This window comes from Ammospiza nelsoni, chromosome 1, assembly GCF_027579445.1.
Source record: "Ammospiza nelsoni isolate bAmmNel1 chromosome 1, bAmmNel1.pri, whole genome shotgun sequence".
NCBI lineage: Eukaryota > Metazoa > Chordata > Aves > Passeriformes > Passerellidae > Ammospiza > Ammospiza nelsoni.
Window position 1 is genome coordinate 6,616,737 of NC_080633.1, and position 18,544 is coordinate 6,635,280.

General features: G+C 40.2%; 1 protein-coding gene across 2 annotated transcripts in view; it reads right to left on the reverse strand.

Annotated features, from left to right (window-relative positions):
• The window catches only part of XYLB (xylulokinase), an 86,266-nt gene that overhangs the window by 14,368 nt on the left and 53,354 nt on the right, over positions 1 to 18,544 (reverse strand). For both annotated transcript variants that reach the window (XM_059472622.1, XM_059472628.1), the window contains one exon: positions 1,004 to 1,062. In XM_059472622.1, the coding sequence (XP_059328605.1) occupies positions 1,004 to 1,062 (59 nt within the window). The remainder of the gene's footprint in view (positions 1 to 1,003; positions 1,063 to 18,544) is intronic.

Below are 18,544 nucleotides of genomic sequence, written 5' to 3' on the forward strand. Positions count from 1 at the left end.
TCCTCGGAGCTATCACCAGTGATAAGATGGGCCCAAGATTAGAACTTCTGGTGTTTATGCCTACCTCCAGGTCAGTGTTGGAGCCTGTGGTTAAAGGGGAGTTTGTCAAGGCAGCCCCTGGAGCCCTGAAAGCTCCTGGGATCCCCTAGAAGGAGATTTTACATTTGTTAAGTTAAAGCACCAACCCAATTGGGGTTTTGTTGCTTTTCTCTGTGCTGCAACAGACGGGACCTCACCCAGCTGCTGCAGGGCAGACAGATCATACCCAGACATCTCACCAGAGATCACTGGATTTGGGCAGGATGAATCCCAGCCCAGATGCCTCTCTCTGTGCTGTCACAGCCAGCTGAGAGGCCTCTCACCATTTGTGAGTGAGGCTTTGCAGGGCTCAGTGGGCAGGAGCAGAGAGCACACAGTCTCTGCTCTCCACACGATGGATGGAGCATCTTACCCAGGCTGGATGTGCAGCAGCAGCAAAAGAGAAGGTTGGGACAAACAACAAAGTGTAGCCTCCTCCCAGCAAATTACATGATGGTAATAAGTAACACAAAGACAAGGGGTTGAGGTATGTATGAGGGTGTTTGAAAAACCCAACAATAAAAACAATGTTTACCACCAGCATAATTCCCCTTCAGCTGAAAGAAACCAATGGTTCAACTTTGACCTGAATGACAAAAAAAAACCCTCAGGTATTACATAAGAAGTTTCTTTGTGATTTCTATGCTGATTGATTTAAGTGATGAGACATGGAAATCATCAGTGCTTTAGATACACATTCACAAAACCAGTCAAGTGTGAAAAAAACTCTAAGTTGAATGTAAAATTAGCACTGGGCTAAAGGTTTTCACACTAAACCTGAAGAAAAACCCCAAAGACCTGCAGCAGATTCACAATTCCATATCCACACCTTCCTGTGCAGCTGTAGTGATATGGATTAAGTACAGCAAAATAAAAAATGGAGATGTAACTGCAAGCTCAGTTCAGGATTTAATTTTCTACTTACCTGTAAGATCTTTTTATTGTGGGATGCGCCACCAGTAGCCAAAATCCTTGTTTTAGGCACTGCAATGCAATAAAAAGTACAAATCAGACTGACAGTACACATGGTCAGGATTTGTGCTACTGAACCAAGTACAGTGAGAACAAGGAGGTGGGAGACAGGGTTCTCTCTCTGTACCTCTAATTTACCTTCTGTAAAAAAGGAGATAACACTAATTACCCACTTTTCCAAGGCACATTAGAACTCCTCCTTAGAAGAGGCAACATAAATATTGCAGATCTATTATTATTGTAGTGCTATCAATGTCAGGCAGATTTGCAAAGGAGATACAGAGTAAGAAAGGCAGTGTTATTATATTACAGCTCTGCTTTGAGGTCAGATTGGTTTGGCTCATAGCTGTATATATACAAACTGACAGATAACCTTTAAAATCAGCAGTATTTTCCAAACTTATCTCCTCACGACGTTCACAGTCAGAGTTCACTGAAACCTGGGCAATCCCCATGTGCTTGAGTGACAAGGAAGTGTGTCAAAAGGCAATTACAGATGGTCTAAATCATGTCACTAAAATAAAAAAAAATTCTGAATCTTCATCCAGTGGAAACCCACAGCTTTGGGGAAGTTAAAAATATACCCTGTGTTCTTTAGGCTTAAAGAAATCCATCCTTTCTTCTACATTCCTGAATGTCTGTCACAGACATCTTTTATGAAAATTCCTTTCTTTAGGGTTTTTCCTCTTGAGAAGCTGAGAGGTCTCAGGAACAAAATGTAAATAATGATTATCTGTTGCTGTAGAATGCAACACGTAGATCTGTGATTAGTCTTATGCAGTTGTTTTTAATTAATGGCTAATCACACTAAGTTGGTTAGGACAGAGTCTGAGCTACAAGCTTTTGTTATCATTATTTTTTTTCTATTCTTAGCTAGCTTTCTGATGAAATCTTTTCTTCTACTCTTTTATAGTATAGTTTTAATATAATATATATCATAAACTAATAAATTAATTATAAATTAATTAAATAAATTAGGCTTTCTGAAACATAGAGTCAGATCCTCATCTCTTCCCTCATCCTCAGACCCCTGTGAACACTGTCACAAATGTCTGCCTCACCATTTATTTGTGTGCATGCTCCTCTGGAGCACAGCATGCAACAATCCACAATCACAATTCAGCAAGAGATTCCAAATATAAATAGTCCAAATGTTCTCACTGAAGTTCTTCAAAGGCTTAAAACAAAATAAATGCATAAACACTTTGATATGGTACATTTAAAAAAAATCTAAACACTTAATTACTCTGATTTATGACAATAATAAGTGATACCATCATGTATACCCTCCCAAAAGGGAAATTTCACTGTGGTTATTGTTTTGTTATCTTAACTTCCTTTTTAATAAAAGCTAAAGATAATTTATTTCTCACAAGGCAAAGTTGGGCAGCTTACACTGATGCCCTAAATAACTTATTGTCATTTATCCTTTCAAGTATCTTAATGACAAAAGCCCCGAAGACAGAATTAGAAATAATCAGAAAAATGTAGCTCACCACACCATTTCCAGACCCCCATCTGGGTGCTCAGGTGGAGCCCAAGACCCAGACAAAGCATTGCATGGGGGACCCTTTTTAACTGATAAATTTAATTTTATTTTCCTCTTTGGAGGATATTCAGTGATGCACAAATTGGGTTTTAAAAGCCATTAGGATCTCTGTCAATGTCAGTAAACAAATAAAACAAACAGCAGAGTGATTCCTCAGGGAAAACAAGTTTCAATTATACCAACACAGAGTGACAGATTCCTGCCAAGATTATCACAACAACATAATAGCGCAGAAACCAGTGAAAAATAACTAGCAAGCCTCTGTTCCTAGAAACCAAACCAAACTCTAAGTTATTTGCCTGGTAGTCACAATTCTGCCTTGTTGAGGATATAAATTCTTGCGGAACCACCACATCCAACGTGCAAACACCACATTTCAGAGACAGGCAGCAGGACAGGATGAGGAGCAGACACACAGGCTGCACTTCCCAGCAGCTCCAAGCAAGGAACAAGCCAGGCTTGCTCTCCAGTGCCTCTCAAAGGGGCCCCTGCTGGGCTCCCACCATCAGGAAAGAGCAGTGGGCAACATCAAAGTGCCAAACAGCATCCACCCTGTGAGAGCAGCAAACACAGCCCAGCTCAGCTGCTCCCTGCGCTGCCGTCTGCACACCAGCTCTGGCTCAGGGCTGCTGCTCCACAACCTCCCAAATGTCTGCATTCGGATCCAGGAACGGACAGGAGACTCACTCCTTGCTAGGCCAGCACCTTCAGGGTTTGGCTGTGTTATAAATTCATGCCATCGCTGTAATTCAAGAGACTTCTGTATCAATAAGTTATCAGAAACTTAGGGCAATCAATAAGTTATCAGAAACATAGGGGCAAATTTACAGTGCATTTTCTATTTAATATTTAAGTAAGCATTTACCCCACTATCAGTTGAGTTAGGTGTCTTCCAAGAGGCCAAGCCAGATCTCAAGTCTAAAATTGTTTAACATGCTGCTATCTGCACACCCACCTTAATCCAGACTAATTCTTTTGCAGCAAAATACTAAGAATTGTTTCAGAATATACCTAACCTACTTGATAAAAGAAACTAACTTAATTTACACTGTGAATTTTCTAACATTGGTTAGACAGCTCATGTTCTAAATTGGATCCACTCATGAGTACAAACACCCACAGACACGCAGTAACCCACCCTAAACCTGCGCTGAAGATACATGAAAGGCAAAACCATTCATTCTCCTCCTCTTGGAGTAGATAAGATGGCTCACTCCACTGAAACACATCCCAGCCAAGTGAGCTTTAGCCATCACTGTGGGATGGCAGACTCTGAGCTGCTCTACAGGTGGGACTGATCCATCCAGGCCACATGGGAGCAAAATCTCAGGTGAATGTGGAGCTCTGCAAGTGGCCAGAGCAGAGACAACATCATTCCCCCTTGAGTTTCAGTCACTTTTTACAGACAAGGATTAGGTCTCTAAACAACTTCTGGAATTTGCTGAATTTTAGGTTTACTTCTTGTTTCAGTCTCTCTCCAAAGAGCAAGGAAAATACATTGATCACTGATTTCAGGGATTGTCTTTTTAATGCCAATAGTGTGTGCTTTTGTGAACAGTGGACATTTGCTCTGAGATGTGTAATTGGATACATCTTATAAATAAATAAAGCAAGCCCATCATTTATGTATAAAAGGCATTAACAGAGACATTATTCATCCATCACCAGCAGTGTTCTCAGCCAGCTGTGTTTGAATCTGTCAGGAGCTACCATCCATCCCCTGCAGCACTGCACAAAGAGAACTTCACACTGTTACTAAAAAATCCCCAACAACAACAACAGCAGCAAACATAATTCAAGAATTCAATTCTTTAACAGTTGAGAGAATCAGATTTAAGCATCTTTTAATTAAAAGCTCCCTGCATACTACCTAACCAACCAGTTTATTTCCTTCTTATTGAAAAACTAATTGTTTTTTAGAGAGCTGATGCTGAATTTTAACCCTACCTAGAAGGGTTACAGCTGCACATGGCACAGTGTTGTTCTGCCATATGCACATCTTCTGGAGATCTATTGTCTTCTGTTGAACATGATGATTGACCTAACAAAATAGAGTTAAAATAATGGTTCCCACTGGACAGGAGGAGGGACAAAGCCCCAAGTAAAGAAGTTTATGTGGGAAGTCTGAGCAAAAGGCACTTTCCCACAAGGATGAGAAGGCAGCACACTCTGTGCACATCACCATGCACACAAAATACTCATTGTGCCTTCCATGGAGATCCAGCAAGAACTGAGTGATGTTAAAGTTCATCTCCTGTCTCTTGCTTTCAGCCAAAATATTGCTTTTATTGAAAGGTACATAGGGAAAAGAAAAAAAAAATCTGTCACTGAGAATAGAAGGAAATTACAATGATATATGTTCAGCACTGTCAGTAGTCCCAAAAAAAAAAAATGCAGTCCTGCATCACTGTGTATTTACAAACACAGAGGAGGGGCAGGCACTGATCTCTGCTCTGTGTGACAGTGACAGAACCTGAGGGAATGGCCTCAAGTTGTGTCAGGGGGGGTTTAGGTTGGATTTAGAAAAAGGTTCTTCACCCACAGGGTGGTTGGGCACTGAACAGGCTCCCCAGGGCACAGCACCAAACCTGACAGAGCTCAAGAAGTGTTTGGACAATGCTCTTGTTCACAGATGTGACTCTTGGGGATGTCCTGTACAGAACCAGGAGTTGGACTGTCATCCTTGTGGGTCCCTTCCAGCTGAGGGCATTCTGTGATTCTATGATGATAAACAGAGCTATTAAGAAAAACAATTACATTGGGAAACTCACCATTCAAAAGGGTAATGCTGATAATTGTCACCAAAATCTTCTGCCACATCATTCATGGACAGAGACTGGAGGTTGAATTCAGCCTCCTGCCCCACCAGGAATGGGTCAGATCAGACTGGTGACAGATCCAGATGCTGGAATTGGTGGGATGGCTCCTGACCTCAGGGCGTTTGGATCTTGCTGCATTTCAGCAGGACAGAAATGGTGTGTCTGTGTCACTGCAGAATTTTGCTGGTTCATGCACCTCAAAGTCCAAAACCAGAATTTTACCTTCCATTTTGAGACTGAAAACCCCTCGACTTTTTCATCTAAATTTTCAGTGCTACCCACAGTCCTGGTTTGTACCCCACACTCCAGGCACATGCTGACTTTCAAAGCTCTTAAAGACAATTCCAAGAATTCATCCAAACAGCTTCATAACATCCTTCTCATCACAACTGAATCCATAAATAAAACAGAACAATAGAACATGTATTCAAAAAGCAGCTGATTATGCACATGAACCCACGCCAGTTATAAGCATGATTGCAAATAACTGCAATTTACAATTTGCAAGCAACAAGAAAAGCCCCTCCTTTATTTCTCTGATTAACTTCAAAGACTATAATTTTTTTAAACAGTATTTGCTAGCTTTTCATTCAAGAAAAAAAAAATATGGGTTTTTTGTCCCATTTATCAAACAAATATTCCAAAATCATCCTCCTTGCTTATTAACGCTTCCAAAATTCATGCTAATCTTCTTTATTCATATAAAGACACTGAAATTTAACTCCTGCTATGGTAAAAGATTTCTCTTATCTAAATCCTCTGTAAACATGGCCTTTTATGTCCCTGAGACTTCTAGGTCTGGGTCCTAAACAATATCTACATGAATGAGGCAAAAGCAATGGAAACTGGAATGTACCCTTTTTCTGCTTTTCCTTTTTAATTTAGACAAATATAACTGCCCAAGTAAAAGCCATTCAAAAACTATTTATTTTTTTATTCTTCAGAAGTGTTTCTGACTTTCACTTTGAAGCATCAGCTAATTTATTACTGACAAAAGCAAGCCAGGTTTGCCATAGAGGATGGTTGCTTTTTAACTGGCAAGTGAAGAAGTTTTCATATATTTTGTAACGTGCTTTAATTTCACTGAGACTTGCTCAAATGTTTGTCAGGAATTTTCCTGACACAAAATTCAGTCTTATTTGTTAAATGGAGTGCCAGGGGAAGAAAAACAACTTTTACAGATAGAATTGATCATCAGCCTCCAAGGCCACTGTAGTAGAGCTACCATTAAATCAGCTGTAATTCAACAGAGGGGCAGAAACAAGCCTGGATTTTCTCAGCAGCAGTGACAAATTTGCCTAATATTCTCAACATTTATGCTACTTACATAGATAAAGTCTCTGCAATGATGTGGGGGAGACCAGGCTTGATTTTTCTTGCTCACACTGCTGTAAGGCAAGAATAACACCACTAAAATGAGCAGAGGAGCAACAATCAAGTTGAAACAGAGTAGGAACAGTTTAGTAACCAAGGCTCATGTGCCACTGATAGTCACAGGTCATTCTATGTTCTCAAGAAACATTGTTCATGAAAATGTCAAATTTGGCTTTCCTAAGACCTTATTTCAATCAAGGCAAAACTTTAGGATTTCAGAACCTGAAGCTTGAAGACACCAAATCATTTATTGAAAATCCTCCTAGTCTAGCTCAACTCTGAGATTAATTTTAAATTTAATGTTGACTCAAAGCCTTCTCCTTCTTGATGGATTTCAAGAAGAAATAAACAAAGAAAAGCATGCACATAAATTACCTCTTAAAAGCAGTTTAAATTACTGCAGATCACCCCAAAAAAACCCCACACAGACCAAGAGGTGCTCCAGAGGAAACAAAATCTACTCAAGATACAATTCAGCTTCATTGACTGCAGCAGAATTACACTGCAGGGAAAACTTTGGTACATGAGTGGTAAAGACTTCTTTGGGAACAAGCAGATCAATAGTCATAACATTGTTATAACATATACATTGAAGCTGGCAACAAGGCTTCTGAAATATTTGCAATTCTTGTAGAAATGCTGCAGAGCTGCAATTGCTTATCAATTCACAGTGATTTTCAATTTATTTTTTTTTAGACACAGATCTCTATTTGGCAGAAAGTTATGATGGAGCTTGGGACAAATTCCAAAGGTAAGGTATTAAAAAAAATTCCACAGCTCAGCACTAGAGCTTACAGCAAGGGGGAAAAAAGCAGCAGATTCAGACAAATAAATGTTGTAGATAAAGGTTGAATATTTTGGAAAAATATTTCTCTGAAGCTTTTAAGGAAAGAGATGGAAGAAATGGCAGAGGGGTTGGAACCAGATGATCTTTGAGGTCACTTCCAACCCAAGAATTTCTGTGATTCTATGAACACAAAATCTGTTTGGTCAACATTGAAATTGTCTTGGGGGGAAATCTTCTCCTGAAGACATTACTACTAGAAGCAATTTAATGAACTTTGCTATCTCTTGTTTCGTTTCTAGGATCTGAATCAATTCATTAAAGAAAAAATGAGAAAAAAATAATATTTTTCATTAATAAGGTAAAAAAGATTCATGTACCAACGTAACTGCTTACATCAAGTTTATTTTTTTATTTTTTGGCACTCAGTTTTCGTCTTTTGTTACCCATAGTTTGGATATTATAAGAACTGTGTGTTGGGGAAAATACTGACAACCACAAAAACTATTCAGCAGTTATTCAAACATCTATAAAGTAGTCAAGGCTCCAGTTAAAGGCTTAGCCTAACAAAGAACAACCTGCTTTGATTTACCCTATGTTGCCACAATTATTCATGAGACTCTTGGCAACACCTCTATCTTCACCTTCCACTGCAGAATTCCAGTTATTCAGCAAATAAACAAGAGATCTGGAACCAATGTGACAAATTAACCAATTCCCAAAAAATGTTCTGAAGCAGGTGGTGCCAGTCTGAAAACAAAACCTAGAGGAGATGCAAACCAGGCCAGTTAAATCTGGCCATCACATCCAGTTTTTTAATAACATACCTGCAGACAGCTCCTAAACAGTAAAATATCAGAGTGGACCATTTGCCCAAATGAGATCACCCAAATTCCACACAGTGATCCCAGAGTCCAGATCTGTCATCACTGAGCTACAGAGACCTTAGAGAGACACAGCCTCAGCTAAAGTGACTGAGAATTTGCTATGTCCACTGACTGTTCTCATGTTTAATACTTTTAAATAGCTGCATTCCTCCCATAATTTATATTTTTATTCTTTAAACTTCTAGTCACCTAATCTTTTTGGCTTTAGCCTTCCAATCAAAATGTTATTATTAAAATTAGGTTTCCCCTTCACATGTTGGCACTTTACAGACCACAATTAAATTACATCTTGTATTTCTTTTAAGCTAAGGATATTATGTTCTGCCACTCATTAAAAGGCATAATTTCAATACCACAAACCACTGATGCTTAGTGCTGCTGGCCTAATACCATTGCCTTGGTCTTCACCCCTGAAACCACTATCAAAGAAAAGAGCAGAGTTGGGAAGAGCATTAAAAATGCCTGGCACAGAAGTGCCTGACTGCATGTTATGATGGTCTATACAGATATTTACCAGCTTATAAAAACTCCTGATAAATCACAGAGGACTTTGCACTGGGAATCCCCCAGGAGAGCTTTTTGGAGGGGATGTTCTGGCTGTGTGTGTAGCTCCAGCAGGCACATTCCCTGCAGGGCCACGTGTGAGGAGTGCCCTGTGGTCCCCATCACAGTGAGCCCAGGGTTCTGGAGAGTTCTGCCCCGAGCTACATCCCAGTGCCCCCTGACAATTCCTGCTGCTCAGCTCCCAGGCTAAGGTGGGACACTCACCCAGACAGGCACATGCAAGATGTGCTCACAAATTATTTTAATACAAAGGTTGTTGCTACCTTAGGCAGTCTCCATTGACTGAAAGCAATTTTTTCAATGTGCTCTGTAGGCAGCATAGCTCAGTAGCTCCTCAAAGTATTCTGACACATGTTTTGTGGAGAAAAGAAGAAACCTCACAACTTTGTCAAAGTTGTAAATCTTGGTATGTTTATTACAGCGCTGGACGCATGTGGAGATGGCTCTCCTCAAAAAGGCATGTGTACCTCTGAGAACTTCAGGTCTCTTTTTATCCCTCTCTCAAATACATATGCATACAGTTTCACATACATATTCATTTTTATGGTTTTCGTGTGACTTTTACTACTAGTCCTTTTTTATCAGAAAGAATTCTGAGGTCAGGCTGACTTGCTCTTATAGCAGTCCCTGTCTCTCTCTATCATCTTCTGTCTCCTCCCCTTTATCTCTGTCCTTCGCTGAAGTAACTTCACTGAGCTTAGGCTTTGCAGTCTGGCTAAATGACTATGGTTTCTAACTACAGACTCAACTCAAAAATGTACATTTCACTTAAATTAAAATGGATTTCTATCTTGGAAAATTTTCACTTTGTTTCATGGTCCCCATCACAGTGAGCCCAAGGTTCTGGAGAGTTCTGCCCCAAGCTACATCCCATTGCCTCCTGACAATTCCTGCTGCTCAGCTCCCAGGCTAAGGTGGGACACTTACCCAGACAGGCACATGCAAGATGTGCTCACAAATTATTTTAATAAAATGGTTGCTGCTACTTTAGGCATTCTCCACTCACTAAAACCAATTTTTTCAATGTGCTCTGAAGGCAGCATTGCAGCACAGCTCAGTATCTCCTCAAGGTATTCTGACACAGGAGAAACTTGTGCCTGAAACTCAGCAGAATACACATCCTCCCACACATATCACAATTCTGATGTGTGTAAGTACCACATGTGGCTTTACAGATCACCCTTCAGTAAATAATGCCTGTTACTGACTTATTCAGGAAGACAAAGAACACCGTTTGTAATAAAGATTTGTCCTCGTACACCAATTTCCAGCCTTGAAAATCTTCTAAGGGAAATGGAAAATTACATTGGCAAATCAACATACGACACCATCCATCGAAGGTTAAAATGAGAAAAAGCAAGCAAGGAGATAAATGAGCCCCCCAAGGTCACACAAAATCAGAAGAACAAGCAGGAATAGAACAAAGGCCTCTTCATTACTTAGATCACAAATGCATTCAATTCTGCATTAGTTAATCTGCAGAGCATGAGCATCAGTAGCAAGACATGTCCACAGGAGAAAATATAATAATAATGAGCTGCAAGTTCAGCAGGACCCAAAGCCACAGGATATAATTAAAAGGCACAGGGTGCAATGACCTGACCTTGAATGCCACTCAAGTGATGAGAAAAAAAAGAATATGCTATCAAGTATTTTGATTCTAGAGAAACCCAAAGCACAACAAACCTGGGGGGAAAATCAGTTTGGGATCTAGATTTGCAAAGCAGATCTCTACCAGGTCTCAGGTCTGCTCTGCTTCCCTCCACACCAGCCTTTGTGCCTTATCAACAGCAGCAATAAAAGCCTCTGGAAATGCGACAGACAAGAGCCAAGCCCAAGCAATATTTTATTTTTGCAAAGGATAAACCTGATAAAAAACAGAAAACTCCCAAAACAAGGCAATTTGGGTGTTTTCTTTAAACATTTTTTCAAAAGAATTATTACAACTGTTTTGGCTTCCACAAATATTGCCTGTAGCTTTTCATCTCCTAGTCCAGGAAGGCTGGTTTGTGTTCATTCAGTGCCTTGTGAAGAATCTTTTTTCTTGATTTTTGTCTTTCATATCTCCTCCTCCTCTCAATAGAAAAGGCCTACAGCTTGAAAAGTACTTCACAAGAATAAAATTAATTGATAGGAGGGTGTAACTGCTCACCAAACAAGAGCTGAGGTAGCAGAAAATCTGTTTATTTTGTTTGTTCAGTTAAGTTCCATATATCAAGAAGAGAAGAAAATAAATTGAGGCAGTAACATTTTTCTCCCTAAAAACTACACCAGACCTACTCACAAAAATAAAAAAAATCCTGCTGACCTGCTCTGTGTGACTGTGCTGAGTCACTTCACTCCTCTGAACTCATTCTTCCTGTACTTAAAGAACACAGCACTGGGGACCACTTGTACCAGTTGGGTCTCTGAGCAGCACTAAAGCCTTCTGTTATTAATAAATCTCCTCCTTTCCAAGTGGATTATTTATAAATGAATTCTGTGACCTCTGGCAGGCCAGAGCTAAGCAGAGAATACAGTTTGTTCCCATTTAACTGAAAAACAAAGGCTGTGGAAGGATGAATAGAGAGAAGCAATTAATATTTCCTAATAATTGTCACAGTGAATGGCAGAGCTGCTGCGTTTCTGGGGGTTTCTGCTCAGAAAGGTTCCAGGTAACCATTCATTCACAGGGCTGGGCTCATGTAAATCAGATGTTGTTGCCAAGCAACTATAGGTGCTAAGGAATGAAATACAGTCTCCAGAAACCTAATAGCCTGGAGAGAAAAAGGGCTACAATCAGAGATTTATAGCATATATAAAAGGGAAAGAGTCATTCTCCCACACACAAAGAACACAGATACTTTATAATAAATGTCCTTAGCATGTTTTTCTAAGGCATAATTAAGCAATAAAATTCCCACTACACCCCAAATCAAACAGGTAAATTCCTTTTTTTTTTTAATCTTTTGCTCATTAAGCTTTTTAGAAATAGATCTTGAGAAATTAGCGACCAAGACAAAAGGTAAAATTTAAGCCAAAGACCGTCCTTTTGTCCAAGAAAGGTGTTAGGTATACAGACAGCACTGCAACTGCCAATCAGCTTTTCACTTTACCTTCTTATGTTTTTATACCATGCTCATTAACATTGCATCTGATCATCAGAAATTCTCTTTAAGCTTATTAAGATTTTAAAATATTTTTAGCAAGTTAATTAGAATACATTAACAGAGCTCATCTGTGTTCACCCGTCATGCATATTTTATTTCATTCAGGCAAATTGCTTTTAAATGAAATATTAGATCTAGGAGGGGTGCACTGTTGGGTACTGAACAATGCAACCCCTCACACACCCTAATAGCTCCAATGCACTGAAAAGTGGGGACTTTCTGACAACAAAGGGCTTTTGTAAATTCCTGTTATTGCAATCCCCTGCAGCTGTGACGTGCATACATGGACCTGGTGCATCATCCTTGTACCTGGTGCATCATCTTTGTACCTGAACCATCCCCTGTTGCCCTCACATTCCCTGTACAATGAATAAAACTTAAAGACTAAAATTGCAATGGGAACCAGAGGTCCAGCTAAGGAGAAGGAAAGAACATTTCCAGCCCCTCACACTGTAATTTTTACAGATCCATGTTTGATGGGTTTGTTTTTCTCCTGCTGATGGTGCCTGGGGATCTCAGTGGATGTAAAGGCAGGAGCCCAGTGAGGCTCTGGCACAGGATTCTGACAGGCAGCGCTGCACGTGGGCCTGGCAGAACAACCAGAACAGCTCACAAAGGATGAACCTGAAATACCCCAAACCTTTGCTTTAGCCATCATTGGAAATGCCTCCCTCTAATGTGCACTCAGTGTCACCAGGTGTAACTAAATAATAATTTCTGAGGAAAAAGGAGATGACAAAAATTACCTTGGCATATTTTTGTCATGCCTCTTACAGAATTTTACTCAAGTCAGATGAAGTCCATTCACTGGCCACTGAAGCCTAACTACAACTCTACTAATAATAAGATGTTCCTCAAGCTCCTGATATACCTTCACTCAATCTAGCCAAATAATATATCTTTAAAATCATTCCTTTATGGGTCAAATACTTTCTACGTGAGGAAGGATGGAAAAATCACACTAATTTCACCAACAGTTCTCAAGTTAAGCAGTTACTTTTAGAGATCTACAAAAAATAAAAGGATAAACAAAGTTTGCCAACCTCATGCTTGATTCAGATTTTGCACTCTCACTGCATTTCAATTAACCTGCCACAGATTGCAGAGCTGACATATTTGATTCAGATAGTAAAGAGAACACTCTTTAAAAAAAAACAGGTCTGAATCCTTTGATGAGTGATCATACAATCCATATCAAAATACACATTTAAGTCTCAGTCACCACACATTTCATGATCTGCATCATTAACACTGTCTGGATTGAAGATTTTGATAATCTCTTTGACAATCTATAGCAGTTCTTTATCTCCAAGGCACCGATGCCTTTTAGCCAATGATCATTATTTAGGTATGCTTTGTGCCTGTAGCCTTCCCTGAGATGTTAATCTCCATAATTCAAGAGGTTGCTCTTTTATAAACTGCTGCCATACTCCCCATGTTTTTTTCCACTGATGAATCCCAAAATCAGGCGTGTTTCATTTAGCTGAACACATCAGCCTTGCTGACATGGGAGTATTTTAAGCACAGCTGAGCAATTCTATGGAAAGTTCTTCCAAAGGCCAAGAGAAGAGAGCTGTCTCAGTGGATGGAGTCCCTTTTCTCTGGATAAATCACTATTGATTGCACTGAACCCAAACCCACCCTGCCATAACCTCTTCCTCCTATTTCTGCGTTTATTAATCAACTCACGCATCAAAAGCATAAGACTCAGTCTGCACTTTTTTCTCAAGCTTGACCAAGCAGTTTTATGTTTTATATTTTAAAGGAATTCTCAGCCTTTGTCAGCTGGAGCAGAGATTTCACCTCCCTGCCACAGAGCTGCCTTGGCCACAGGGATCAGCTGGGATCTCTCCCCAGATCCCTCTGCGTGCTGAGTAATGAGCCACACAATCCCAAAAACCTATTTGCTGGCATTAAAAAGCAAAAACTGCCTTGGTTTATTTTGCAGCATTTAAGCAGAGATTTGTCCTATCCTAAGAAAAAAAAAAAAAAAAACACATAGAAATCAATATAAATTTCTAGTAGCACCCTAATAGCAAAGAGTAGAGCTTGAATGAGCAATGAAGGCAAACCAACATTTAAATGTCATTTAGAGCGACCAAAGACACTGAAATATGTACACAATTAAGAGCATTCTCTAGAAAAAGGAGTGGGTAAAGTAAAGCATGACTACCAGACAATAGTAAAATAAAATGCAATTTAGCAAAGCACATTTTGTCATTGGCCTACCCTGGCACACACTCCTTGTTCTTACAACAGAAACAGTGACTCGTTTATCTAAACCAGCACAATTTTAACAAACCCCTATAAAATCACTGCTAGAGCTGCATCTGGAGCACAGCTATGCTCCAGCTCACCTGGTTCTGGATTTTAATGACAAGCTGGAGCTCTCCACTGCTTTCAGAAACTTCCCTGTTAGCCCAGCCTTCCCCAGAGCAGCTCAGGGTGTGTTACCCACCCCATTCCCCACCTGCCTCTGTCATCCCTCCAGAGAAGTCTCAGCTGTCTTCATTAAAAAGCTGAAAAACTCCTCCTGTCCATTCCCTCTCTCTTCCCCTTTTCTCAAGAATTTTCTTCTGCAAAGGCCAAAATCTTCCACTACCTAAAACCCAGCCCCAGCTAAGTATGAGACATCACTGAGTAGCTACACTGAAACTATAATTTTTAATTATTATCATTATTCTTGTTAAAGTAAGAGGGTGCTCACATTTTTTTTTTAAATGCCAAAGGATAAGATTTTCCACTCTGGGTACCTGAGATGTGGCTCACCAAAATGCAGCACACTCCGAGTCCCTTTCAGTACACCATATCCAATTCCCACATAGAACAGCAGTCAACAAAAATGTGCAACATCTTTCCCCAATTCCTCACAGTTAACACATTAAGTGGCAATAAAGGGTGCAATGACTTTCCAAGGGCATGTACCTGTTTAATTATTCAAAAGAAAATTGACTCAGGCACCATGGTATGAAACACTGAAATATGCAAACGAAGTAAATTATGGGGGAAAGCAACAAAAGAGGAAAAAATGGAGAGGAACATATGGTGGCAAATTCTGATCATCTTTTGTCTCTGAGTTTCTCCATATACATGTGTGTAAGAAAGAAAGCTTGCGAAGTGACAGAGAAATTATTATTTACTCATCTCAGTACTCTGACCAGGGTCTTGAAACAATCTAACCGTGCCTAGAATTTCCTAAGAGAGTGTTATTTTCACCTATATACATGAAGCAATTTCAGAAAAAGGAATGTTTACACCTCTCTCAACAATCAAATCTTACTGCTGGGAAAACACTTGTTTCAACACAGGCTGTATAGAACAGAAAAAAAGATGCAGGACCTGATCCATGAGTAGATCTCATTTATTGTAAATTAAGGGTCTGCAATAACTCACTAAAGTAATAAGACCAGGTTAACAGAAAGGTATCATAACACCAATTCTAGCTATTTGTCCATAAAACATGAATATCCCATTAAAACAAAGAGCATTTGATTTTACCTTGGACCAGAGCAAATGTATTTCCAATCAAGACATCCAGTGAATTGAATGTCTCTTGTAAGCAGGTGCTACTGTGTTTTCATCCAAACTGCTGAGAATAAGCCAGAAGAAAATGACAAAGTAAATTGAACAAGAAAGTGTCTGATCTTGATGAATAATTCAATGATGCAATGCAACAAATAGTGATTTTTTTTTTTTTTTCCTGGTAAAGGCAGTTTACAACTGTCCTTTGCTTAGAAAAATGATCTTCTGATGGTAATTATACTTTTGTCTTTAGGCACTGGGTGACAGTCTTAGTAATGCTCATGATCCCAGTTCACAGCTCTGCTGCTGATCTCAAAGCACTCCATTCCTGCTATATCATCTAATCCTTTTTTAATAGCATAATCCAACTGCTGAAGAACTTCAACTATAATTTCAGGCACACTGGCCACAGATTGTTCTTTAACTATTCTGGCCACTTTTCTGAAGTCTTAAAAGGCGCCAGAGAGCCACAGTGCCACAACCACCATTCACAGAATTCACAGAATGACCAGAATTCACAAAATCACTGGGTTGGGAGAGACCTTAAAGATCATTTAATCCAACCCAGCCCCAACAGCTCAACTAAACTCTGGCACCCAGTGCCACATCCAGGCTTTGTTAAACACACCCAGGGATGGGGACTGCACCACCTCCCCAGGCAGCCATTCCAGAACTTTATCACTCTTCTGTAAAAAAGTGATAAAGTTTTCCTAATCTCCAACCTCTATTTTTCCCTTGGTGTAGCTCGAGGCTGTGTGCTCTGGCTGTGTCAGTGCTGCTGCAGACAGAGCCCAGCCCCAGCTGAGCACAGGCACCTTTCAGGAGCTGCACAGAGTGATGGGGGCAGCCCTGAGTCTCCTTTTCTCCAGGCTGAGCACCCCCAGCTCCCTCAGGGGCTCCTCACAGGGTTTGTGTTCCCAGCCCCTCTCCAGCCTCGCTGTCCCCTCTGGATGTGGTTGAGTGTCCCAAGGTCCTTTCCAAACTGAGGGGCCAGGACTGGACACTGGACATTCCCATTCCCTGAGGAACTGCTTGACTGCATGGATAACAGGCAGAGAAAGCCATCACTGCCACCCCACAGCCAGCACAAACAGGAGGGAGCCTGGCAGTTTTAGCCTGTGACATCCCAAAGTTGGACTTGCCGCAAGAAAAGATTCTGATAGGACAGCAAGAATAACAGGAATAGGTTAACCACCATTCCCATTCCCTGAGGAACTCCTTGACTGGGTGGATGACAATGGTGCAGACACAGAAAACCTTCACTCTGCCACAACAGAAAAGTCACTCTGCAGCCAGGACTGCCAGAGCCATGGGTCCAGAACAACCATGGCCATACAGTCTAATGAAAACAGAATTCACCAGGAAAGGGCTGAGCTGGATGCCAATCTCTGTTCCCAGAAGTATGGGGCTTTTTACCAAAAATTTTAAAAGGCAAATAAGAATTCCCCTGTAGCATCCAGTGATGCCTTGTGAAGACTGACCTAGAACCGAGAATAGATGGAGTTTAAGAATAAAATACGGATTTATTAGGAGGACTCAATGGATCCACCTTGGGCAACACAAGCCAGGGCTGCACCCAAAATGAACCAAAATAGTCACAAAAAACGGATGCACAGTCATGGAGTCTCTCACTTTGTAAGTTCTGCTCCATTTACATATTGCAGTTCATTGTCCAATTCCGGCTTTAGCCCGTGAAGTCCCATCCTTCTTGTTTTTCTCTCTTTGGTTGTTTCTGCTCTTGGGCCTGAGATTTGGATCATTTGCCCTTGGTCCCCAGCTGGAGCAGGAATTGTTTTGTCTCCCTGCTCTGTGCAGAGAGCTCACCATCCCCTGATATGAAGCTCAGAACTGCACACTAAAGCAACACAGAACCTGAAAAATATAAAAGCTGAAACCTGAGGCAGCACCAGAATAAAGACTATGTTGGAAGAGCCCCATTTCTGGGGAGGTGAGCTCAGCCTGGTGATAACCAGAGAAATCTTCCCTAGGGCTGTGGCACAGCACAGTGTATTCAGATCTTTCTGTAAGCCATTCTTCTCATATCAATATTCTAAAAAGGGACTTTTTCACTAGAAGATCATGACTGAGAAAGGCTCATTTTGCCTTTTCTCATTTATTCCTCACTCATTGGGCTCTACATCTCTTCCTTGGTGCACAATCTTATTATGACAAAAACATACAGCAAATAATACAGTCTGCAGAAGGTTATCAATACAGCCAGAAAAACAACAAAATTAAGAAAAAATTAACTCTACTAAAATTTGTCACACTTGACATAACCAGGACTGTATAAATAGAACTAAGGACACAGGCACTCAGGTGCCTCTTTTCTATCCCCTGCAATATTTCAGCATTTCTTGCTCATGAATACTCAGATTACATTTGGCAAGTTGGCAGCACTTCTTAGCACCTAACAATCTAATAAAATTTTTTTTTCTCTGTGCTAGACAAATCTGCCCACCTTCAACCTCTGCTACCCATAAAACAATTTATTCAAGTACCTTTACTCTGAGCACAGTTAACCTTTGCAATGTACAAAAGCTTCTATGCCTCATAAATGAACAAAGAGCTCCTAATGAACAAAAAATACTTTCCTGACTAAAAGTTTAATATTAATTCTGGGAATACAAAGTATAATATTAGTACCCATATATTGTACATAATACAGTATATAGCTCATGCATCTTCTTTTAAAAGGTTTCTGTTTTCAAATTACCATTGTATAAGATTTCTATACACCACAAGGATACTTTAGGTTACTGTGGATTTACACTGGGAATCAGAAAAAGAATGAGCATTATAAAGAAAACCCGCACTCACACTAGTTTAAAAGCCCAGGGATGAAT